The sequence below is a fragment of the Condylura cristata genome, unplaced genomic scaffold, assembly GCF_000260355.1.
Source record: "Condylura cristata isolate star-nosed mole 26May11 unplaced genomic scaffold, ConCri1.0 scaffold00005, whole genome shotgun sequence".
NCBI lineage: Eukaryota > Metazoa > Chordata > Mammalia > Eulipotyphla > Talpidae > Condylura > Condylura cristata.
This window is the reverse complement of record NW_004567106.1, coordinates 30,861,505-30,887,462: the sequence shown is the minus strand read 5'-3', so window position 1 is coordinate 30,887,462 and position 25,958 is coordinate 30,861,505. Positions and strand designations below refer to the sequence as shown.

Sequence of the window (25,958 nt, the reverse complement as noted above, 5' to 3'; positions counted from 1 at the left end):
CAGAACTGGGGTACAGGCCAGAGGTGCAGGGGCAGTGAGAGGCTTTACCAGAGACAGAGCAGGGAGCAGAACAAACAGATTACTGAAATACACTGCTGAGGGGAGCACAGGAGAGACAGGAGAGGTCTGCTGTGCTCTGTGGATCACCTCCGGGGCCTGGGATTGAGCTCGCATTGAAGCAGCTGAGGCTCCCTTGCAATACTGTGTCCTAACCCGCTGTGCCACCAGGGAGGGCCTGCCAACCCCATTTTAGAAATGGGGTTTAGATTTCTCTATCAGTCTGTGGGACTGATTGGAGGATTTTGAGAAAGACTAGCAGCAAGGTAACTAGCGGGATGCCAGCATGCACAGCAAGTGGCTGTGCATGTTGTCCTGCCGAGTTAAGGTGGAAGCAGCAATCTAGGGTAAGTGGTTGGTCAGACTTTTGCAGGGTGTGGAGGGAGAGCTGATCAGTTAGTTCTGGTTTAGAATGTTCAGTTTCACTTGTGAGAAAAAGAAAGTGGTGAAAATGGTGTCATCAAACTCTTCAGTTTCAACTTAAAATGAAACCAGAATTAACTACAACACAAATTTAATTGTCAGGTTTCCCTCTCAGGTTACTTTTGGCATCTGACTGTGACAATTTTTATTTTCCCAACTACGTGACAGGTCTTTTAACCCAATCACTGCTGGGCATTAAAGGCTAGTATCATCATCCCACCACAGTCATTGTGAAAACCAAATAGGCTTTTGTACATTTCCAAACTGCATTTCCTTTAATTGTTAGTTAATTTCCTTCCAACTTTCACATGAATCACCGTCACTAGTTCCAGCTCATACATTTTTTCCCAATGTGTCACACAACACAGGTATGTGACTGTTGAGACAATCACTTTAGCTCGACATCAGCTGGCTCACAAAACATGGTGATCTTCATAGCTACATCCCAGGTCCGACCCCTCTCCTGGTTTTCAGCCCTATTTCTTCCAACTCTTCTTCCTCTTCCCTATACCTCTCTGGGTTTATCTCCTGAATCTCATGTGCAGCAGATCTAAGACTGAGCCTGCTGATTTTCTTACTCCTTGTCCCTGTGTGCTCTCTGCTTTGCTGCTGCTGGTCTTGGACAGACCCCATCTCCTGCTGCTGACAGTGCCGCTGGAGTCTGCCTGCCTCAATTGTCCTTGAGCTACTGCAACAACCTCTAAAATGACTTTCCCAGCCTTAGTGCCTCTTGCTCTCTCCCTTACCATTCACCTGCCAGGTTCATTTTGTCAAAGAACACTTAAAAAGTCTCATCACAATGCTGCCCAAACATCTCCAGAGGCTCTTAGTGCCTTCCTAAGCCCGTCTCTTTCCCGACACTGGGCGCCTCCCTCCCTGGCTGATGATGATGTGTCTCCCAAGGTTTCCCTCCCTGACTGCAAAAGAACCCTTGAGCCTCAGCATCACACATATCCTGTGCCCTCCCCATCCTTGTCTCTTTCCTTATTCCATCTCCTGCACCTGGAGTGAAGAGTTGGTCTTAGGGCTCAGCTCAAACATCACAGCCTCAATAAAGCTGTTGCTTGTTTCCCTGCTACTCCCTGACCTTCACAGGGCTTTGTTTGTGCTTTTCCTTTGACTCTTTCCTTATACTTTTGGGGTCATTATAATCTGCCCTACAAGTCTCATACATAGTGTTTGTTTCATGGTAGGGGCCGAATATGTATTTTTAGGCATTTTATTGGATTATCTACTAAGATGTCATAGGACACTTATGTAGGAAAAAGAGAACTGACTCAAGCTGTTCAAATCAAAGGCTATGATATAAGACCAGCCTATTCATTCTTGATCTCATCTGGTGCTCATGTGTAGATGAGTTTTAAAAGAAAGATGAGATGAGAACTCATAAATTTCCATGGGAAAATATGAAAAGGCCTAAGTTAATATGGAGTTCCTCTGATGTACTGCCGTGTCTCTTCAGGTTTTATTGATTTCATTGTGGAGCCCACCTTCACTGTGCTCACAGACATGACAGAAAAGATCGTGAGTCCGCTCATTGATGAACCCTCCCAGACGGGTGGGACTGGACAGAGGCGTTCAAGGTCAGTGGAGAAGCTTCAGGCTGGGGTTTCAGGCCAATTGTCCATGAAGATAGGGTTCTACTTTCAGAAGGGGCTAAGGGGGCTGTCTCATAGTGACAATTGCTCTGTATTTTCAAAAAAAGAGAATCGTCTGCCTTTTTTTAATTAGAGGAATTGAAGTTGTATTATATATGTTCTCCAGGCTGGCCTGAGGGGGACACCCGAGGTCCAAAGCATGACTGCCAGGTGCTAGTTACTTACACAGCTCTCCATCTCCTTACAGATGGGTGTGCAAGTGCAGCATACATACCCACACCCACCCCATTGCTCACCCCCATAACATTCATTTACTCTTTTGGTGCCTTTTTGCTCATGGCAGCACTGATGACTGTGCTCACACACTTCTTGTTCCTGATCCAAAAAGATAGTAGCCTTGACCAGAGTTTCACAAGAAAGACTCTAGTGTTCGTTTTTAGGTACAGGCAGAGAATAAAGTAGAGAGGAAATGACCCTAAATGTTTTAACTCATCTACTGCCATATATCATTATATGAAGAGAAGATTCATAGTTAAAAGATGCAGGGTCTGGATCACATTGTTGGGGTTAACTTTTTGACCCCATTACTTACGAGTTGTGCCATCGCTAGCAAATTGCTTTAGTTTCCCCATGTGGAAAAATGTGGATTGTAATACTCAGCAGCTGCAGGGAGATTAAGCGAGTTATTCAATCTACCTAAAATACATAGCAGGGTCCACCATAACGAGGAGCTAGCTAAGACAAAGCTAGGAATTGTTAATGCTGCTAGTATCACCTTTTCTACTATCTCTGTCCTCTTTGTCCATGCAAGATTTTGAGTTTTCACAAGAAGAGAAGAGAGTAATGGATTGAATAGGTTAAAGAGAAAAAAATCATAAATAGAAGGGAAAGCGAGAGGAATATTAAAATACTGGGATACCGGGGATGTTCATGGTGGATGGGTCCAGTCAAATCTTCTAATGAGAAGAGTGGAGCTCTCTGTTCAAGACCCCAGGCCCACAGTGCTGCAAACACTGGACTGAAATAACTGTTTGTTTAATCAGGCGTAGTGTCAGTCATCTGGAGGTGTGTAATGATTTTTCAACATTTCCCAGAGGATGGCACATTACATTCTAATATTTGCAAAGTTGCCCATGATTAGGACATCAGTTAATATTCATATAAAAAAGATCTTTCACACAACTGGTCTCTTATCTCCAAATTGGCTGCCTCTCCACTGAGATTCCCCTAGGAATCTTACCCAGGCCTTGGGGATTCTCAGATCAGGGACACACTGAGCATAGAGACTTGGGAATGGAGAGAGAGGAGACCAAGTTGCTAGGTAAAACTTTTTCTGGATCAAATTCCAGTCAATACACATATGGGTAAAGAGTTTCTCTACATTGACAATAAGCAATGCCAGGACACCAATTGGGTGTCTGGAATTCAACTGCATTCTGACACTGTAGTACCCAGAGATAGTATTCCACCACCCATAATGTCCTGCTCTCATTTTAGACTCCAGTTGCAAACCCAGGTTTTCTGTGCTTCTCACCAATGGACTACAAATTGGAGGTCCCCAAACATTCTTCCTGAACTCAGACATCAGGTCAAGTTCAGGTTGTTACCTATACTCTGACCAACTAGTTTCAAATCAAAGGTTTGCGTCCTTCACAGAACTCAAAGGAACATGGTACTCACCAAACTACCCATTCATTTGTAAAAGGATGTAATTCAAAACCAGCCAGATGAAAGAGATGCATAGAGCCAATATGGGGGAAGAGTGTCAACTTGCTTGCTCTCCCCAGGTACAACATTCTCCCCAAATGTCTACACGTTCACCCACCCGGAGACTCTCCAAACCCTGTCCTTTTGGATTTTTCTAGATTCTTCACTATTTAGGTGTGATTGAGTAACCCACTGGCCTTTGCAAATGATTCAACCCTCTGCCCTCTCCACTCTCAGGAGTTTGAGGGTGGGACTGAACACAGTTGGCTCTCTGTGGCCTGCCAACCCCCCACCCATTATTAAAATAATGGTCCCCACATCTCCTTATTAAAATAACAAAAGGCAATTCTATAGTTCTGGTAACTTCGGAACTCCCTAGGGCTTTAAGAGGTCTGTGCCAAGAAAGAGGTGAAAAACCAAATACATGCTTCTTGTTAGAAATTATATTGGGTATCTTGGAAAAGTGGCTACTATGGAAGCAGTGGGTGAACTGTGGGGCCAACTGGAAGTTGAGTTCAAATTAATTAATGCCAGAGAGTTGAAGATAGAAATTCATGGGTGAGGATTCTAGTCTTACTAAAAAAGAGACAAAACCAGTCAACAGAAGAAATATGGGGATTATCAATAGTCACAAGATGGAATCTTGGTTTTATTTCCTGTTGAAAATGCCATATTTTCTATCTGTCACATGTGGAAAATAAAATAATTACAAGCCTCACGACTTAGGGATTTCAAGGCAGTAACTTGGGGAATGCTAACCACCCCTTCCCTGGGCTTGTCAGTTGACCTTTGTTTTCCTAACACTGACCCTCCTCTTTCTATGATTTTTTTTTTTTTTTTTTTTGCCCTCTAGTCTGAACAGTATCAGTTCAGCAGATGCCAAGCGATCAGGTGTCAAGAGCGCTGGTTCAGAAGGAAGTGCCCCAGTCAACAACAATGTGATCCCCGTTGACTATAAGAGTTTTAAAACCACTTGGACGGAGGTGGTACACATCAATCGCGAACGATGGAGGGCCAAGGTGCCCAAAGGTAATGTGCTGTTGGGGAATCTTCCGAAAGGACTGTCTGACCCACTCAGCGCCCACTCATAAAACCTGGCCCCGACATCCCTGGTTTATAAGTGTTGCAAACAAAGCACAATCTCAGCATGTGGGTTCAAATTACTGAATGTTAAGATCTTTTGATCATTATATCTAATACCAGGGCTTGATAGCAGGCTCTGACTCCTGACAGCATGACCTCTGTGCTGTGTGACTGAACAACTTTTGTTGGTATAAAGAGACCATGGAAGGTTTTGTTATTTCTTGGTTTCTTCTAAACTTTCTCATCATTCTCATTTCAATGTGACACAATTATGAGGCCTCTGTGACATCTTTTAACTAAAGTCTGGCCAAGAACCACCTCAGTCATTATGTTGAGAAAGAAAGAGCTTTATTTTCTTTAATGCATTGTTATCTTCCTTTCATGTTTACAGTTTCCCTTTAGCCATTACTAAGGCTGGTCTTCTGAATATAACATGCAAGCAACAGAAATTTGCTGATGTGGACACCATCAAAATTCAAATCAGAAAAAGTCATGACTTTGGTACCATAAAAGACAAAAAACAACAGCAACAATAACAAACAAAAAAGACAAACCCATGTGGTTTTTTGGCAGCTGAAACTCATTTGTCATGCATGTATGTGTTTTTATTGAAAACATGTGAAATGATCACATTCCTTAGATGCTCATACTGTAGTCTCAGAGGGACAGGTATCTGAGATAGGGCTGTGAAGCTGTGGTGAACTGTTCAAGGGCAAACTGAGGGCACCCAAAATCCTTAGGCTTGCATGCTCTAAATGGCTCCTGTCATTTGTGGCATAAGGACAAAACATATTCTTAGTGTAAGACTTCAATACAAACAAACTTTAAAAGAATTAGTAGTGTGCATAGAAAGAGAAGAAAAGATGTAGCCTCCCAACGAAACTCCCCAAATCACCATATCCCCTTATGGGTAAATGCCTAGCCAAATAGGGGTGACCCACAGTGGGGCCACCTGAAAGCCTGCCACAAGTCTAAGGCATCTTTGGGCAGGAAACAATGGGAAAGGGACAAGAGGGGCCAGGCAAGTCTGGGATGAAAAGAGCAAAATCTAAGTACAAGTCAAGATAGAAGCTTCTGTTGGTCCGCTCACCCATGTCTCTTCCAGTGTCTCTATATGTCTCAACTCCAAGCATCTCTTTTCATGTTCCCAAGACCCTGGTGCAAGTCCAAGGCCAAGAAACAGAAGGAACTTCTCAGATGGCTGCTCTTCCTGCTGCTCCCAAGTCTTCTTTCAGTTTCTACTTTTGCTACTTTGCTCTACTGTTCCTTAGGTGGAGCTAGGGACAGGGAACTTCTTTTTATAGCGATCACACTCTTAAGCTACCTGCTTGTGGATGACTCTTGGAGCTTAGTCAGGGGTAGTCCTCACTAAGGAGGTGAAGTTTCAACATGTCAGTTTTGCCATAATCTTCCAGGTGCCTACTGTGTGCCAGGCTCTGTGGGGAGGGTATAGAGATGAATACTGGACATCCTTGTCCTCAAAGTTCACAGTCTTCTGGGAGGGGGATACAGTGTCTTCCAATAAAAGAACAGATGCTTAGTCCTTGACTGAACTCACACTTGCTGCCGGTGCTTACCAGTCCTGAACCCCAGACACTCATAACAGGCACAGAGAGTTTTTAATCTCCCAAACAATATTTCATCTTCCCAGTATTAACACAAGTCCCAGGGGTGGGAGTAGCCCCTCAAGCATGGGAGATGTGGGGAACTGCTTTTAGAATGGGGGAGGCCTCTCTGTTGAAGTTACTCAAAAGCCAACCACTGGGCCTTGCCCGTGAAATCCTGCTCTAGTGACTACTTATTTCAGGGGATGCAAAGGATTCATACCTATGGTGAGTTTAAAGGATTGATACCTATGGTGACCTAATTGGGCCCTCAACATTTCAGGACAGATGTTCACCCTAAGCTATGAAGGAAGCCATTGCCTCGCCCCTATTTTAAGGTTGCCTCTCACAGTCTCCTCAGATGCTGTAAACATTAACATCTTCCCTTTGGCAAGCATTGCAAGCAGTGATGGAAGCTACTGTATCATCTCAAGAATATGTATATATAAAAGCACTTTCATAATCAATTACACTCATTACTCATGAAAATCCAATTCCTGACAACACACAATTTAAAAAGTACTTCAAAATAATTTGTTTGCAATTAGCTGGCTTACTAAAATTACCTTCTGAAACTAATTACCTGGGGGAGCATTAGACAGTTTTCTTCTCCAGAGGAAATCTGGCCCTTTAAAATAAGATAAGTAAATGTCAATAATTTTAAAACATACTAGGTATACTGAGAGAGATTTGCTTATTTTAGGACTCCTCCTTAACCATGCCTGAGGCTTGGGGAGGGCAATTTTTCTAGCCAAGAATGAAAGGCAGCTAGCTCATAGCCTGGGGTGGAGTTCTGATGGAGGTCTTGTATTGAGCAAGGAAGAAGAAGGTAGCTTCAGGCAAAAGGCCTGGGTTATGTAATTTTTTTCTGAGAATAGCTGGGCTATCAAACAAATTTCCAGTACTTGCACTTATTCAGCAATTAGATAGATTCTATTAAAGTTGATGACAAAATTTAAAGCTCTTGATATATAATGTCAGATTTCTCTCTGCAAAGTTCTTTGTTCTTTTGTTTGTTTTACCAAATTTCTCTCCCTGTGGAAGGGTAGTACAAGGCCATTTCCCTTTCCTATCCTCCTTCATATTTTCCACAAGGATGTTTATACTTTCCTATTGGTTTATAATAACTGTTTACATATTAAGAATGATAATAGTAGGTTGACAAAATGTTTTGCAATTTGTGCTGCACTCCAATTTTCCACATGCTTTTAATTTTGCTTATCATCTCTTTTATATACCCTAATTTTATTTTAGTTGATGGAGATTACCATCACTCTATTTTTTAAATTATTTCTATCAATGTAAATATGAAATAGTATATACCACAATAAATAGTGATGCTTCTTTGTTAATGCTGAGAAGCTTAGTGAATTTGTATTAATTTTCTCCCTCATCACTCATTTTCTATTGAGATTGAGATTTCCAGCCTTGGTGATCATAAGTAAATTATTATTTTATAGTACACTTATCTTTTAATGTCCTTTTAAATATTTACATTATTTTGTTTGTAGTTTAATAGCAATCTATTTAACACACTAAGCTTCACAAGTTTTGTTATGTTTACACGTTTATCATGTTAAGCTTTACAAGTTTAAATATGTAGGCAATACACTTATATATTTCCTTCTTGAGTTTTTAATATTGAATTTGAATTTTCCTGTCAGCTCAAGCACCATGGCTTGAGCTGGTTTCCCACAGGTGTCTGTGGGAGCATCTTTTGAGTCTTTATATGTCTAGAAGTTCCTTTCTGTTATTCTTGTATATAATTGAGAATTGGAAGTTCAAAATTAATATGGTATTTTTTTCGATTAGTCCTTTTTTCTCCTTTTCTTTCTTTGTTTTCCTTTTTCTCTTTATAGGTAGTTTACCTAAGCATTTCAGAAAAATTACGTCAAGGGACAACTAGCCCAATACCATTTTTAACCAAGAGCCTATAGTATCATTATTCAGAAGGGCAAATTAAATGAAGAAATTAGTGTATTTCTACCAGACTGTGCAGACATTCAGCGTAAGATAGAACTACTCTCAGGGGAAATGCAATTTATTCATCACAAGGGCTCTGCTCTACCTTAACTCTTCAGCTGCTTACTTCTGTGCTCTCTCATAATATAAGTCACATCACATAGACAGTTTGACATGGGACAAAAACCAGAGACAGGATCAACCATGGTATTTGCTCTCTCTGGGCAAGAAGCCTGGGAATGCCAGCATGTTAAATCTAAGACCTGAACAGCTAATTGACTGTACCGATGCCACCTTGGGAAACTGTGTACCGACAGGTTACCTGCATTCTCACATTTTCTCAGTGTAGGAAAGTTTCATGTGTATTAGATATTTTATCCTGAAAATATAAGAGAATCTAACTATACTGGAACAGCCGCCCTACATCCTGCCCATTTATTACCTTTTTTTCTTATGTATGTGTTTGTTGGCTTTGTCTCTTCATTTCGAGTAGTACCACGGGATGTTGATGATTGTTCGCACTAATGTCAGATATTTCAGAGATCTGAGCAAGGGATGGAGGTAGAGAAATTGAAGGCCCCTGAAGAGCCACTGCTTGAAGAGCCACTGCTTGAACGGCTCACTGCAGGGGGCCAAGCTCCTGTCTGATCAGATTATGATGTTATGAGAGTGATCATTCCTTCATCTAAGCATTAATTGCCTGCTGTCACCTGGAATTGAGCAAAACCAGATTTGTTTCCAAAGTGTACCCTCCTCTCAGTTTTTTATTTACTTCTTTTTTACTAGAGTTCCCATAGAAAATTGTTCTGACTCAGTTGTCAAATGAATTTTTCTTGCCCAGATAATGTTTTATGCTCTTCTGAGGTAAACCAGAATTTAACACCTTCAGTTTTTATCAAATTATTTTTAACTTGTGGGCATTTTGGATGTTGAAAGTTTGCCACTCAGTCAGTGGGGATTCTGTGAAGAGTTTTCCTTCATACCTGAGTAAGAGCAAATTTCTCTTGTGTTATTTTCCTTCTCAGACTAGTAAGAGCAGTCATCTTTTTACTCACCTACATGAGTGGTTGAGGGGACAATTTGCCAAATAGCTAACTCTTTCAGAATAGGACTTTGGAGTCTGTATATTTTCTGTATTGCACACTGGTTTAGATTGTTGGTGAGGAATATGTGCAGGTCAGGGCCATTGGCTGAGGATAAATCATACATTTCATTTACTCAACAAATGTCCCATGTGCAACAGCTATGTGCCTGGTGGTGTACGAAAGGCTGGAAATACACTGATGGAGATGACATTTAGTCTTTGTCCTGAATGCATTGTGGAAAGTTGAGAGGAAGCTTGAATAGGCATTCTTGGAGGCCTTCTGTGGTCCTGCCGGTGTGCGGAGGATGCCTTCTCACCATCACCTTCTTCCAACTGGACGCTCTTAATCATTGTGTTACAGGGCAGCCCCAATGTGAAACGGGGTGACCTGACTGTGGGTCCTCCCCATGTGCTTAAAGGGGGCTTATAATGAGACTCAACTGCAGGCACATATCAAAAGGGTAATAGAGGGTTTACTTACAAAAAAGGGGAAAATGAAGAAATTAATAACTCAGGAATGAAGAGAGAGAGAGATGCATTTTGATGTGTCCTACTAGTTCCATTGAGTTGGGACCCAATAGCAAGCTGAAAGCCAACGAAAGCCAAACACTCCCGAGACCCACATCTCGGGACATGTCTGGTATTATACCTATTTGCTTAATGCCACCCTCAGTTCCTCCCTTTGGTGGTAATGGCACTATGGGATTTGTAGTCCTTGAATCTCTTTGTTGTGGAGTGTGGGTGGGGTCCATAAAACCTGTGTTTGTAGAGTTTAAGACATCCTTTCCCCCCAACAATTGTACCTTTATTTTAAAGTCAGGAGCCTTATTATACTATATATGCACATGATTATGTTTTTGTAAAGAAATACTTTCTTTTTATTGTAATTTGTAGATACATCCTGCCATGAAAAATTGAATGTTAAACATTTCAAATTTAAATCAATTCTTGACAAACCTGATTAAATGCTGGAATCATCTGGAGAGATTTTAGCATATTCTGTTCTTACCTTTCTCCCCCCAGAACCTGATTTAAATATCTGGGGTGAGGCCAGGGTATTGGTTTGGATGGGTGGGTGGGTGAATCAATGAAAGATTAAATGAAAATTTTATATTGAATCATTGAAAACATCTGAGGAAACAACTGTCAGGGCAGAAAAATACAATGAAGCTGAAGATTACAGCCATCCACAGAGCACAGTACCACAAAGCCCTGTGGACTTGTAGACATGGACCCCATTTTGACTTTGTGTTTTTTTTTTTAATTTAATTTAATTAATTTATTTATTTTTATGTCATTGTTCATTTTTTAAAAGATTTATTTATTTATGCATGCAAACTAGAGGTGCAGGAGCTGTGAGAGGATTCACCAGAGACTGAGAGGGGAGCAGAACAGGCAGATTGATGAAGTACACTGCTGAGGGGGGCAGCGGGCAGGTGAGGAGAGGTCTGCCGCACCATGTGGATCATCTCTGGGGCCGGGGATAGAACTGGCACCGAAGTGGCTGTGGCTTGCTTGCAGTGCTGCATCCTAACCCATTGGGCCACCAGAGAGAGCCTTGACTGTGCTTTTTAGCAGCTAAAACAAAAGAAAGCTTGGTCAGCTGCATAATCATGCTGCAGGTCATTAAATTAAAAGCAAACATGTCTATGAAAACCAGGACTTTCTAGGACCAAGACTTACCAAGGGAGACAACGAGGACTCCTGATCATAGGTGTGGGACATTTGTAGCATATTTAAACGGGATATGTAATAATGCTTTTCATAATGGAGCTTGACCTTTTCAGTGAAATGAATGCTAAACAGGATGAATCTCCAGGCAGAAAATTGGTCTATTAGGTGCCTTTTGTGCATGTTCTGGAATTCCTATGGCCCAGATCCCCCTCTACTGCCTGGTCAGGCCTTAAGGTCCATGAACAGCTCAGCTGTTTGTCTTTGGGCATTCTAGCCCATCATCTATCCTTTACCACTTGCTAACAACTTTGCTTTGACCAAACTGCCTATCTCAGTGTCTTTGGGCTGTACAAAGCTCATGTCTGCCTCATGGCCTTTCCAGTTTCTAAAATTTCCTCTGCCTGGAACACTGTTTCCCACAAGGCTAGATCCAAGTCATTCAGGACTTAATCCAGCATCACCTTCTTTACCTCCTTCTCTAATGGCTCCTCCCTTCCTCATATTGATGGTGTTCACTTATATTACTCTTCTTTCCTGCTTGTAAAGCAGTTTACAGTATTTGAAATTAACTTAGTGATCTGTTTACTTGCCATGATCTGCATCCATAAGTCAGTAGGCTTACTGCTCTATTCCCAGTGCCTAAAACAGTGCTTGACACTATTGTTGCTCAGTAAACATTAGTTGAATGAATGAACCAGTCTTTTCATAAATGCTTACACACTTGCACTGTGGTTTTGATTACATCCAGAACCAAACCCTTTTACAGTCACCGAATTGAAAATAAGACTTGACATCCTCTCATTAGAGGGAGAGTCACAGACTAGAGCCCTCGGCCAAATTAAAGATGACCTCTCTTTGTGGGCAGTTCGAAGACTTTTTAAAAATCTTCGGCCCTCCCTGGTGGCACAGTGAGTTAAAGCACAACACTGAGTATCTAAAGCCGCTTCCGCATGAGTTCGATCCCCGCCTGCCCTGGAGGTGACCACATGTCACGGCAGACCTCGCCTGATCCGCCCGCTGCTCCCCTCAGCAGTGTACTTCATAGAGCTGCCTATTCTGCTCCCCACTCTGTCTCTTGTGAATCCTCTCACCCTCCGCATCTCTGACCTGTACCCCAGTTCTGTACTAATAAATAAATAAATCTAAAAAAAAAAAATCTTCTTCCTACTTATAAATTCACAATGGCCTGAAACCAAAATGCTCAGTAGATACCTTATGTCATTCTAGTGGTGGTGATTTTCCCTATTTGTCTTGTAGTTGATTGTTTATTTTTAAACTCCCAGTCCCAAGCATTGGAGTTTCAACATGAAACTATTTTTTCCTGTCTCCACGGAAGAAACTTGTGATGTCTCTGAGCCTCGATTCCACTTTCGTAAAATAATGTTATTGTAGTAGTAGCTACCACAGACTGTTGTTTTGAGAATGAAAAGTGGTAACTCCTAAAAATACTTAGCGTTAACACCTGACATAGAGAATACATTCGAGAGAATTTGTTAGTCATAATATTAATAATGCTAGTGACAGTTTAGTTTGCTCATTATTATTTTCCTTAATTTTATTTTCTTCCTGATCTCTTCTTACCCACTCTTTTCAGAAACGACATCACCAAGAATCAGTTGTATTAGATCCTTGACTACACATGCCAGATGGGTGTATATTAACCAAAAATAAACCCAAACACTCAGTAGAAACCTTATATCATTTTAGTGAAATAATTCCCAGTGCAAATAATTGTTTTTGTCAGTCAGTTGTTCTAATGGGGATCTCTTTTTATCTTTTCTCTGCCTTTTATAATTTGCCATGGAAATAGAGGAGAAAGCCAAGAAGGAAGCAGAGGAAAAGGCTCGCTTGGCCGCAGAGGAGAAGCAGAAGGAAATGGAAGCCAAAGGCCAGGCCGAAGAAGGAGCATCTGGCAAAGCTGAGAAAAAGACATCTGAGGAAGCTAAGAACCAAGTCAACGGAACGCGCACCAACAAAAACCACAATCCTCGTGGGAAAAATTCCAAAGCCGAGAAATCGTCAGGAGAAAAGCAACAGAATGGTGAGTAGAACTGTGCTGGTGAAAAGCTCATTTCAGGCTGTTAATGACGTGATGAATGGAAACTGGCAAACAGCTGTACCTATGAGGCAGTGCTGGCCTGCCTGGTCACCCAGCTGCTGTGGATCTCGCCGCGCTGGGCTGTCAATCCCAGCAGGATCACATCAGAAGCGGCCAGAAGCTGTCTGAGGAGATTTATACCTTTTGGGCCCAGCTGTTCTGGGGCCTCTGACCAGAGCCTGCCTGCCCACTGAGGAGGTTCCTGCTAACAACCCCAGCACAGTTCCTGTGTGCTTACTGCCCAGACGGACTACGGAAGAGTCAACCTTCTGTGTGTAGCACCCCTAGTGGCTCGGCCTCAGGTCTGCCCAAGTTCTGTTCCCATAGTGTGTACCTGTATGAGGTAGGTAACTAGCGGAATACTAATTTAGGGTGATCAGTTACTGAAGTTTTCTTGAGACTAAGGGGATTTCCTGGGTTGCAAGGTGTTCAGTGTGTAACCCAGACAAGCCCCAGACAAACCAAGATGAGCTGGTCACATGTAGTTGATGATTTCTTGTATTAAATGCAAAGGACATTTGATTAGGAACTATTTGCCAAGCAGGATGCTTCAGAAATGGAAAGGCTGCAAGAGTCTATGATCTCACAAGATGTATAAACATTGTCACAAGTAATTCTACTAATATGTGAACAAGTAACCTAGTGCCAGGGCAGAATTGTTGCCTGAGGCCATGCGCAAAGGCAAAGACAGCTTTGTTGGGTCTGAGGGTTGTGGAGTGGAGGGCTTCACGAGGAGATGATGTCTGAGCTGAGCTCTGTTTTATTTTTTTTTAAATTGACTTATTTTTTATTGAGGAAATGGTGGCCTACAATCCTGTGTATCATTGTGAGGGTATGGGTACAACTTTTCAGATGTATGTTTCCACACCACACCCACCAAGTACACGCAGTCCTCCACATTCCATTGTAACAACTACTTCCCCTTTTACGCCAAGCCCCATTTTTGCTCCTGTGGTAGCCTAAATTCTACAGTCACATTTCTAGGATTTGTTTTGGCTTAGTTGTGTCTGTTCCTTTTGTTTTATTTTATTTATTCCACCTGAACGTAGGCATCCATTTTGACTTACTTCACTTAGTATAATCTCCTCCAGTGCCCTTCATGCTATCACAAATGGCAAAATTTAACCTTTTTATAGCTGAATAGTATTCCATTGAGTGTGAGTGTGTGTACATGTGTATATGTAATGAGGAGCTGTGTTCTACAATGCTGTAGTAGCTTGGTTTTACAATGCTGTAGTTTGCTAGTCAGCTGTGAGGTAGTGACTTATTACCTGGAGAATGAGGTGAGCTAGCATCCACAGGTGTGACACTGGTTATCTGTTTTATGAATAACCAGGATTTCAGAGTCTCTGGAGTGTTTAGGTGCCAGGTGGGAGCACTGTAGCTTGACCTTGCTTGAGGTTAGACCAGTATTCAAGACACAGCTTTTTCTTATTTCTCAGTGATCTGGGCCAGCTTATATAACCTTCCACTGAATCCATGTATAGAATGTACCTGCTCACAGCATGGGTCAGGAGGGAGCTTCCAATAATAGCAAAACAGTGACAATCAGACAAGTAGCGATTTGACTATATGCCTGATGTGTTTTAAGTTCTCTCTTCACAAATTCACCCTTACCTGCCTGTCAGGCCAAATGACCTGCTCAGAACTCTGTCTGGTTGTTATGCCACATAGGGCAAGGGAAGAGAACTATGTTGATGTACTTAGCATAACACATTTCTGTCATTTTTACAATCAGCACATGTAACAAGTAGAATCAGAAGACAGTATTTTTACACAAAAGTAAAGGTCTGCCCTAAATTGAGCCAGACACCGTCAAAGCAGGCAGGATCAGTGCGTGCTCCAGCCCCACCACAGCACCCCAGTTGCTGAAGTGACACGAAAGGTGTGTGTCCTGTATCCCAGAGGGGGCTGGGAGCTGGAGAGATGGGCATCTGGACTGAACTGCACATGCTTACCTCCTCCTTCTAGATGAGTTTCTCCTTCTTAAAGGTGGAATATATCAGGGCTAGTGAGAGAAATGAGCCATGTTTCTTCCCTGCTTTTTTCTTTTAGAAGAGTGGGTTAAAAATGCCTTTCCCTCAATAAAGAGTCATCATAATATCACTAGCATTTATTGAGTGCTTACTGTGTGCCAGACACTGTACTTGAGTGTTTACAGCCACATTAAATCACTTTAAAACCTAAATTCTATGAAGGAGGTGCACTTCTTCTGTTTCACAGATGAGAAAACTGACTCAAACAGATTAAGTCACTTTTCTTTTTTAGATTTATTTATTTATTTATGCTTACAGAACTGGGGTATAGGCCAGAGGTGTGGTGGGTGAGAAGATTCATCAGAGATAGCGTGGGAAGCAGAATAGTCAGATTGAGAAAGTACACTGCTGAGGGTAACAGCGGGTGGGTCAGAAGAGGTCTGTCATGCCATGTGGGTCAGCTCCTTGGCCAGGGATTGAATTCATGTTGCAGTGTATTCGGAGAGCTTCATAATGCTTTAACTCGTTGCACTACTAGGGAGGGCCCGTAAGTCACTTTTTATAAGGTCAAGCTACCATTTAAAAAAAAAAAATGAGAGATTTAAAGTCAAATTCAGGTCTAAATGAATCCAAATTCCTTATTTCTTAGCTAGTTTGCCCCACTCCTGACCTGTTTGGGCACCATGGAGAGTGGGGGAGTCCCAAAAAATATTGAGTCTCAGCTGCTGTTCACAAGAAGCTTATACTCACTTATCCCTGGGTTGGCACGTTTTCTATAAAGCACCAGCAAAGTAGTTCACACTTTGCATGCCATATAACCTCTGTTTCTATTACTCATTACTGCTGGGTTAGCATGAAAGCAGACAGAATTAACACATAAACAAATGCGTTGACTATGTTCCAATAAAACTTTATTTATGGAAATTTAAATTTTAATTCTATATAGTTTTTACATGTCATGAAATCCTCCTCTTCCCACACCCAACCATTTAATAGCATAAAAACCCCTCTTGAGACCTTCCCTGGTGGCGCAGCGGGTTGAAACACAGCACTAAGAAGCTAAAGCCACTTCAGCATGAGTTCAATCCCTGCCTGCCTCAGAGGCGATCAACATGGCATGGCAGACCTCTCCTGACCGGCCCACAGCTCCCCTCAGCAGTGTACTTCAATGATCTGCCTGTTCCACTCCCCACTCTGTCTCTGGTGAAGCCTCTCACTGCCCCTGAGCCTCTGGCCTATACCCCAGTTCTATAGGAATAAATAAATAAATATTAAAAAAAAAAAAGCACTCTTGGTTTGTGTGGCTTATAAAACTAGGTAGTTGGGCCAGAAAAATCAGTGAGCCCATCACAAAGGTTATAGACTCTAGAAGACGAGTCTAAACAGAAACCTGGAGAGGGCAGAGGTGACAGTAATTTATTTTGAGGACAGATACTGGGAAAACCTGAAGGACATAAAGCAGGAGCCTGAGTTTTCAGCTGGATGGGGTTGAATTCTCCTTTATTTCCCAACAGTAGCAGCACTCTGCCATTTCCCTTAAAAATTAAGTATTAAATGAGAGGTGGGAAAAGAAATCAATTTAGCACAATAATAAGAAAAGCTAATGGTGGTCAAGACTGTGTTACAGCAGCCTAATTAAAATGATTTATAACTACACAGAAAGGCTCTTTTGTTTCCTTCTGTTTATTGAATAACAGCTCACAATCGACCATTACTGCATATACAGCCCTTGGGAAATGACCTAATGGATCTGTTCAAGGAACATCATCAAACAAACATGTGTCATTTTTCTGGCACATTCCTCTGTGACCACCTAAGATAGTTCCAGTTTGGAGCTTAAGGATTTTGGTCCCCTATCAGCAGTAACGGATCCTCCAAACTTTGATCTCCATCAAACTTCTTCCTCTTTCAACCTCCTCAACACTGACTGAGGAGAAGGCAAGTTGCCATGTGTGGCTGGTTAGCAAATCCAACTGCCCCTGCTGACCTTCTGGAACACCACCTACTCTTGCTGCCATCGGTGGTGAAGCTCCAGTCCAGGGCAATGTGAAAGCTCGTGATGGTAGTGGAGGGTGATAACCAGGACCTTCACTTCAAGTCCTCCTGTTTTCACCATAGCCAGAGTACACTCCCTTTCCCCTCAATCCCTGGAGCTGGTTCATCTCATTTCAGATGGGAAGAAGGGGAAATTTGGAAAGTTTATTCACTCACACTTAGCTTATCATATGTCAGATTCTATTGGAAATACTTTGTAGAATATTTACCAGCACAAAATGGCCTTGAATTATTCTAGATAACCATCTCCTTAAAAATCTGTGACGTATTTAGCAATGGCAACAGTAATGGAGGCCTAACACCTAAAACCTGAGCTTCAGAAGAAAGTTGCAAATTACAGTATCTGAGAGATAGGCTTCTAAAATCAAACCCATCTGTGTACATTGTGTTAAGTCACTTTATCTGTGACTACAGTACCATAGACATAAAATGGAGATGATAATATGAGTTTCACATCAATTTTCCACTAGTCAGTTTAAGTAAAATCACTTCGTAGAAAAAGCAATTGGCCATTTGTTCAGAAGCTGTCAGATGAATAGTTTAACCAGCTCTATGACAGCCTGCAGGCATATTTTTGCTGCCAGAGTGACCGTATGGGCAGAGGTAGGCCAGGGGTATGTGACATGCAGGCAGGTGTCCCCATGGCTGGACTGGCCGGTGTGTGACTGAGTGACTACAGCGAAGTCTAGGAAAAAGTCAAACTTGGAAAACATCCTCAATCATTTGGTGAGCTTGTTATTTAGCAAACTGAACATTTAGTAAGGTAATTGTTGGTGAAGTGATCTGCTTTCAATAATAGCCTCCATATTGGTTTTTTTTTTATAAAAATTAATGAAATGTGTGTAAAGCATTTACACATTTCCTGGCACTAAGAAAGCACAGATGATAAATGTATCCCATGCTACAGTGGGTTCTGTGTGCTCTTTCCTCTTACAATTATTACTGGAGTCTTTTTGCTTCCATAAGTACTGCTACTTTAGTAGTAACATATTCTTGGTAAAAGGAAATGTGCATGCTAAAAGGAAAGCTGTTGTTAGTAAGGCATAAGAAAAATATCCCAAAATTGAGAATAAGACTTGGGGAAGAGATATCATGTCCTTTCATGTTATGTATGTTCCACCCCTGCATATTGTTGAACAGAACTACCCAAGGATTATTTAATTATTTTAGGCAATAATCAGCAAACTTATTTTCTTTCTGTAAAGGGTCATGTAGCACATATTCCTGGCTTTTATTCATCTCTGTTGCAACTATTCATCTTTGTCACTGAAGCATGGAAACAGCCTTAGACTATAAAGGAATGAATGTTTCTGGCTTCGACTAAAAACTATAATTACATATTGGCCCACGAACTACAATTTGCTGGCCCCTGCTTAGGAGAATGTGCTGCATTTAACTTTGTCATTTACTATTTGATTCAAGTCCAGTTATTCTGAAATTGTATGTTCACTTGTAGATTTTTGACCCATAGAGGAGACAACCCTATCCATCCTGAAGGACACTACCAGTTTGTCCTTGAACCTAGCAGTCCTATTTTAACATATTTTTAAATTGCTTGTGAATCACCAATCCTTTCAGTGCTTTTGGAAACATCCTTACTATTTCACTGTTTCTATATAAGTGATTTAAATTTTTGGCATATTTACTCTATATGTGTATGTACAGACATATTTTAATTTTTATAAATTACCTTTCAACAAGCCCATTAATTGGAAAACCATTTATAGCTATTTTCAGATTAATAACAACTGCTCTTAAGTATGTGCCAGATATTACCTTCAAGGTCTTAACTACATTTGTCCTAATATTTTGCCCACGAAGTAGATGTTATCCCATTTTGCAAATAAGGAAACTGAAGCACAAAGGTATTAATTGATTAACTTATATTAGACTCATAGTTCCCCTCACTCTGCAGCCCAACAATCCTTCTTGGAGAAAAAGCACCATTGACGTAACGGCAGCCCTGCTTAACAAGAACTTTCAGTCTTAATTTATGGACCATCATCCAATTTCCAGGAACTAATATGTGGTTATAAAAAATATTTACAGTCAGACATATACCTCCTCATTACTACAATTATGCTGCACTATTAATCTTTTTTTGTTTGACAGGTTTAAAGATATTTATAACCTTCCCCTTTGCTATATACATCTACTGTTTGTCATGTTTATCACTTACAGGTGACTTGAAAGATGGTAAAAATAAGACTGACAAGAAGGATCAATCCAATGTCGGAAATGATTCAAAGAAAACAGATGGTAAGAGCATAATTTCCACTACTTTTTTTCCCATAAAATGTGTAATTTAATGCAAGCTGGTTAAAATTACACCTAAAATTGAAAAAAAATGGTTGTTAATATGTTCTTATATTATACCCCATAAAAATACTTGACTGTTTCAAAAGAATATTATTATCCCTTTATTCAATACTCTACAAACTATTGTTGTGTCTCTTTCCCTCCATCATACCTTCTTAATCACAAATGTTTTCTATGCTCTCTCTTTTCCCACTTTCATTTTTCCTTTTAAACTTTGTAAAAACTTGATGCTGAACTTATTATAGTAGGATGAAATATGGGTCTTTGATCATGAATTATGTAGTATAAATGGGAAGTGTTCCATTGTTTCCATTTTGTTTTCCTTTTAATAGAGCTATTACTTTTGGTAGAAACAGAGATCTCGATAGTGTTATCATTGCGCTGGGAAGCCCACATAGAGAGCACCCATAGCTGTGGAGTACAGTTTGGTCAGCAAGAGTAGTTTTTAAAGGCAAACTTAGGGTGACAACCTCAAACCAGTTAGAATGAACCTGAATTATCGCATGCTTCATGAGCAGTGCTGCTAGTTTTCTTAAGAACCATTTCACTTTTTCAAAATCCTGCAAGTTTTAATTATTATTAACCTCCAAACACTGAATACTCTGAAAAAACTACTTTTACCTTTTATATAAGCCTCCAGTTTCATTTATAATATGTGCTCATTTCTAGCTATTTCCTCACACATGTACATGACCTTATGCTAAAAATGAAAGCTTATGTAGGCAATGACTTTTGGTAGAGTCCTGCACCCTCACTGAGTCATTCCTCACCAGAGACATCACACAAGATGTTAAGCAGTTCTTTGTATCATTTGGTTATCGTCTCACTGAAGTACAAATGCTGGGTACACAGGTTGAGGGGTAAGAAGAAGCATGAACACAGACTTCACACATCTGTTACAAAAGAAATAGTGCCTTTAGCTTTCATCTCAAAGCCACTGTGATTTATATCCTATACACATATGTTTGAAATCAGCTCTCAGATCTTTACTTTTAAGGTCACTTGAATAACTCACTCCATGTATCTTATCACACAATTTTTGGGAATACACATATGCAATTTTTTACCAAATTGTTTACACAAATGGAAACCACTAGGTAATAAATATACTCTCTTTGAATGAGTGTGACTAAGATGTGAATCACACGAGATAAAATAGATTTAGAAATGACAGTCTCTCAGCCAGATTCTGTTATGAGTAAGGTTTACTTAGATACTACAGATTCTCTGCCTAATATTGTTAGACCCCAGCCAAGGTAGCACAGAAAGTCAGAAAATAAATAAAGAGAATGGTTAGCTGTAAACCTAGCATCTGGCCACCTGACCCATCTTACGTCCACCAACTGGCCTATCTGAATTTCTTTAGCAAAAAAAATCCAGAAAAAGTCAAGTTCCAAATCTTGTAACATAAGGTTTTGAATCTTGATGCATTTCTGTATTATGCTATCAATATCTGTCATAATCTTGTCATATGGCCATTGTCATGTTATTACATTCATTGTGCTTTTTTAACGAAATTTCCCATAAATATTTAAAATAATTAAACATTTTTTGTGGGGAGGGATGATAAAATAGATACTATATTTTACCATATGTGTAAGCATAAAGCTTGTTCATTTAATGAACAGGACCCTTGATACTCTAGGACAGTGAATAGTCTGTAGAGAATAAAGAAGAGAAATCTAACAACCTTTTCCCCATAGTTCCAATCTTTCACTATTTCAGGGAAGGAAGCCTCTTATGTACATATACTTGCAAGTTTGACCCCAAGCTTGGGCATAAATGACTTTGACAGATTATATGACAATAATTTTTTTATCACTGCTTTAGTGTCATTAGCCTTTAGATGATTGAGCTAAAGTTACTTCTGCTAGCCTTGTCCCAAATTTGTACCAGAACTAAAGCTAATTGTTGGTGGCATGAAGTGAGAAAGAATTTCTATAGTCTCACTTTCCCTTTCCATCTCTCCTTTTGGTTATCAAAGATCTCTACTTTAGAAAGTTTTAATGCCAATATTTGTAGATACATAGATATGTTGACTTTTCAAAGCTATGTAGAAACAAGAAGATATATTTTGACTATTCCTACTAGTCGATCAAATTGCATTGGATGGCCAAGGGGCATCAACTTAGCTATTTTTAATGCCCTGACTCCTGATCCAAGCCCTGGGCACTCAGGGTGACCAGCTCTGTCTAATTTTTTAGAGGGATTCTCCAGGTACAATTCCCTGCACAGTGGGATCAGACCCACTGTGAATGAAGTGCCAGTGCTGTATATATTCAGAAAATAACCCAGTGGAAACGGAACCACAGTTACTTATTCCTAAACCCCAGTGGGCTGAGGCATGCACAGGGGGCAGGAATGAGGGCTGAAAGGGCAAATTACCTCCTGGCATAATGAACACATTGCAATTGTACATTACCTCTGTCAGGCGACTGAGGTACTCTAGTACCCTGCAGCACTAATTTGCTAACTGACTTCGAAGAATCATGTTCTTTGAAATACACTACTTAGCCTCAGGGAGACATGTACTGACAAAAAATGATCTCGGCATCTACATCAAGATTCTCTCAGTGTCTACACTTTTCCACTGTTGTTGGGGGATGTGTGGGAGCACCCCAGGAATGAGTGATCGCTGGTGTGTTTTCATGTTCTAACAGCATAGTCTCTTGGTCATGCCATAAACTTTTCTAATTGCCCAGAAACATGCACTTGTGTTAACTTGACTACACTGAGCAATAGTCACTCAAAAGATATACTGTATTTTTTCGATGTGTGCATCACTCAAAGATTTTTTTATAATTAGACCTCGCAGGGTTGTTTGCCAAGTCCCCAGGAGGGAGAGCAGTAGGAACTTCTTCATGAAATGTTCTGAGAGTTGGAATATTTAAAGATGTTGGTCCACAAAATTTAAATTTTAATTGTAAACAGAGGAAAGAGTGGACAAAAGGCAATCTATGGATATTTGCTTCTGCCAAAGAGGAGTTACAAGAATTAGATTGGCCCTTCTACCTGATATATTATTTTAATAGACAGTATATGTAAAGTAATGGCTTTCAAGACATTATATCAAGAAATGAAAACCAATGAGAGAGAGAAAGTGAAACCTTTCCTGCCAATTTACTGCCTTCAGGCAGCTTTCAGGTAGAGAGAGAGAACCTAGACTGACAGATGGACTACTTGAATATAGGTATTGAACAATCAGCAAGACTTGGGACTCACAAAAATTACCTGAGGAAATGAGTACTTTTTCTTTTTTACTTTTAAGCTGATTCCTACCAAGTTAGTTTGGAATGGAGGAAATAAATTCAACAGATGACTTTGGGTTTATCATATGTCTTTTGTTCTATTAGAATAGATTTACAAAGTTAATAATAAATCAGTAGTAGAATATAGTCTAAGCCATTCCACTTAAGTCATACTTAATGCTGTTATTTTTCAAATGTAGTTGAAAATTTTTTTAGTTGCAGAAAGGGTGGGGGATGGTGGCTTGCTCTGTCATGGAAGTGACTGCAGAGACACCTATATCCAGCATACTCATTATAGGGATTCATACTCACCTTATCTTTTCTTCCAAATATTTCTCCTATATTACTCAGCACAGTGACATTAAAGCTTCTTTAAAACCAAAATAAAGGATTTCCACTAAACCCATCAAACCTTTACCTGAGGTTGAAGCTCTTTTTACCACTTCTTGGTTCCAGTCTGCCATTTCTTCCTACAGAGCAACTTGTGATCATTTGCAGCTGATGCTGTCTGTGCATTGGTCCGAACAGAGCCACAGAGATACTTCATGCTATGATACATACGCTCATCTTCAGCACACTCGTGTTTGAATTAGCCCTTTTACACCCTAGATGTTGGGACTCTACAGCACATTTTCTATTCACTTATTTTTTCCAGTTTCTGAAAGATAGATTTACTTCTAAGTAACTGTCAATATGATTTTGTCAGAATTCTAATAGGTTCACAATTCTTAGAGGACAATAGACATCTCAGTTCAAACTTCTATGCCAATTTATGTTGCATAAGTTACCCAAAGATAATGTATCATATTAGTTGTAATAGAAGAGATTATGGATTCTTGAGAATTCTTGAAGGGATTTTTGAAATGTGGCTCTTCCTTTTGTTCTATGTTGTTTTGTCTGAGAAACAATCAACTCTTTCATCTACAAGCATATGATGTATGTGATAATATAAAGAGAAATGTGCTGATTAGAAAGTAGATCCCTATACATTAACTGACAAAGGAGTTCCACATTAGCAGCAAATGAGGTGTTGATTATGCTTCAGAAGACTTGTTGACACCCAAATCAATGAATGTGACCAATGTGTAATTCAGATTGCTAATTCATTGGTACATACTATGAAATATATACACGGGAGTGCTCTTGTCAACTGGCCAGTCAGCTTTTTTTTTCTCTTGGGAAGTTAAAATCACATGAAAGAGTTGTTTGGCAAACTGAAACCATAAGAAGAGTTAGTTGATGAATTGTGACCTCAATTGTTATCTGATATGTTGAAGAATGAATAGGTATCATTTGTGTACTTCAACCTGACAATGCATGCTACCTCTCTTTTTTTTTATCTTTTAAGGACACTTCTTGGTTTTCAAGATAGATGTTCCTAAATGTTTCTTTCTCATTTTTTCACTACTTTAGCTCAGATTTCCTAGGTGCTACACACTACTAATGTGCATATACCAGGTCATGGCCAGGGGATGTTAGAATGGTCAAGGATGGTCAACAGCTCTGGCAACATTAGCTGTTCCCTGTCCCTTTCTCTCACATCCAAGGCTGTGTCAATCTAATAATCTTGAATCCTTTCAAATTTCCTTTAAAAAATTGACCTGCAGAATGTCAGGGCTTAACTGTTTTTAGCAATGGATGATTTGTAGTCCACTTCACCGTTGATCATTCCATTAAAATCAACAGCCTCTGCCTTGGGGTTTGTTTCTACAATTGTCAATCCTTTCCTTTGAGGAAGAAATTTTACTTGTTTTCCTCTCAAAGAATAACACTGTTTTTTAGTACTGGAAATATATCTCTCTGTACCCTTCTGTATTGGCAAAAAGTAGACTTGCTTATTGATCAATGATATTACCCTCAACATGAGAATCCAGCATTTGTTGTGGGGTTTTCCCATTAGTGTACCCCTACCCCAAATATCTATAGTGCTCTGTTTCCCAATTTAGATTAGTCATCAGAGAAACATGTGTTCTGGTTAATATCCCATTGCCTTATTCATTTGTCCATAAAAATTCTTATGACCCATTTACTACACACATGTTTATATATGTGCATACATATGGGCATGTACACATGGAGCATGAAATTATGTGGTAGAAGAGGCACAAAACATTTTGCACGACTATTTTCTCAAGTAGCATGATAACCTAAGTGTCTGTTCCAAATCCCTGCCAAAAGAAAGCAACAAAGTTAAATGAATGAAAAATTGGCAATATAATATTTATATGCTTATCATTTTCACACATTTGGATAGCACCTCACTCTGTAGATTGTAAAAAAAAAAATATTGCTTAAGCATTTTGATATACTTCAGTGTCATTTTCTAGCTACTTTTAGAAGTTGTGTAGTAGGTTGACCAAACAATAAATTATTGTCAGTTCAGCAATGATGAACCCCCAACATAATTACTTTTTGGATGGATTTGGAGTAAAATTATTAGCTGATTCATGGTACGTGGGTGGGAAATGGTCAAATGGGGTAAATATAACAATTTCCTTGTTCCTTCTTACAATGGACTTTTACTCTTGGAAATGCAAAACCTATTACTTGTATGTGGTTCTAATATTGATGAGTCATGGTGAATCAGAATAATTAGCTCCTTTGGTTACAGACATTGATTTTAAACCAGTGAATTTCTTTTTTTTTTTTTTAAGATTTATGTATTTATGCATACAGAACTGGGGTACAGGCCAGAGGTGCAGGGCGGTGAGAGGATTCACCAGAGACAGAGTGGGGAGCAGAACAGGCAGATAATGGTAGGCGAGACAGAAGAGGTCTACTGCGCCATGTGGGCCACCTCCAGGACTAGGGATCAAACTCACACTGAGGTGGCTGCAGGTCACTGGCAGTGCTGCGCTTCAGCTACCAGGGAGGGCCCAACCAGTGCATTCTATGTAGTTTTATTTTCAGTGGCAATCTTTGTACCTTTCAAGTAGGGCATATAATGGATATCCTCATAGTGACTATAACGAAGCAAGGTGACATCCTACTTCCATTTTTCTCCTACAGAATTTTGTGTTACTGAAATTCACACCTGTAGGATCAAAGCAGCAACAGACACTGTGTATGT

The 25,958-nt window shown here is 40.1% G+C and overlaps 1 protein-coding gene across 8 annotated transcripts in view; it reads left to right on the top strand.

The window, feature by feature from the left end:
* The window catches only part of PDE1C (phosphodiesterase 1C, calmodulin-dependent 70kDa), a 465,170-nt gene that overhangs the window by 401,624 nt on the left and 37,588 nt on the right, over nucleotides 1–25,958 (top strand). For all 8 annotated transcript variants that reach the window (XM_012720871.1, XM_004676840.2, XM_012720876.1 and 5 more), the window contains 4 exons: nucleotides 1,943–2,063; nucleotides 4,639–4,814; nucleotides 13,003–13,233; nucleotides 19,503–19,580. In XM_012720871.1, coding sequence (XP_012576325.1) covers nucleotides 1,943–2,063; nucleotides 4,639–4,814; nucleotides 13,003–13,233; nucleotides 19,503–19,580 — 606 coding nt within the window. The remainder of the gene's footprint in view (nucleotides 1–1,942; nucleotides 2,064–4,638; nucleotides 4,815–13,002; nucleotides 13,234–19,502; nucleotides 19,581–25,958) is intronic.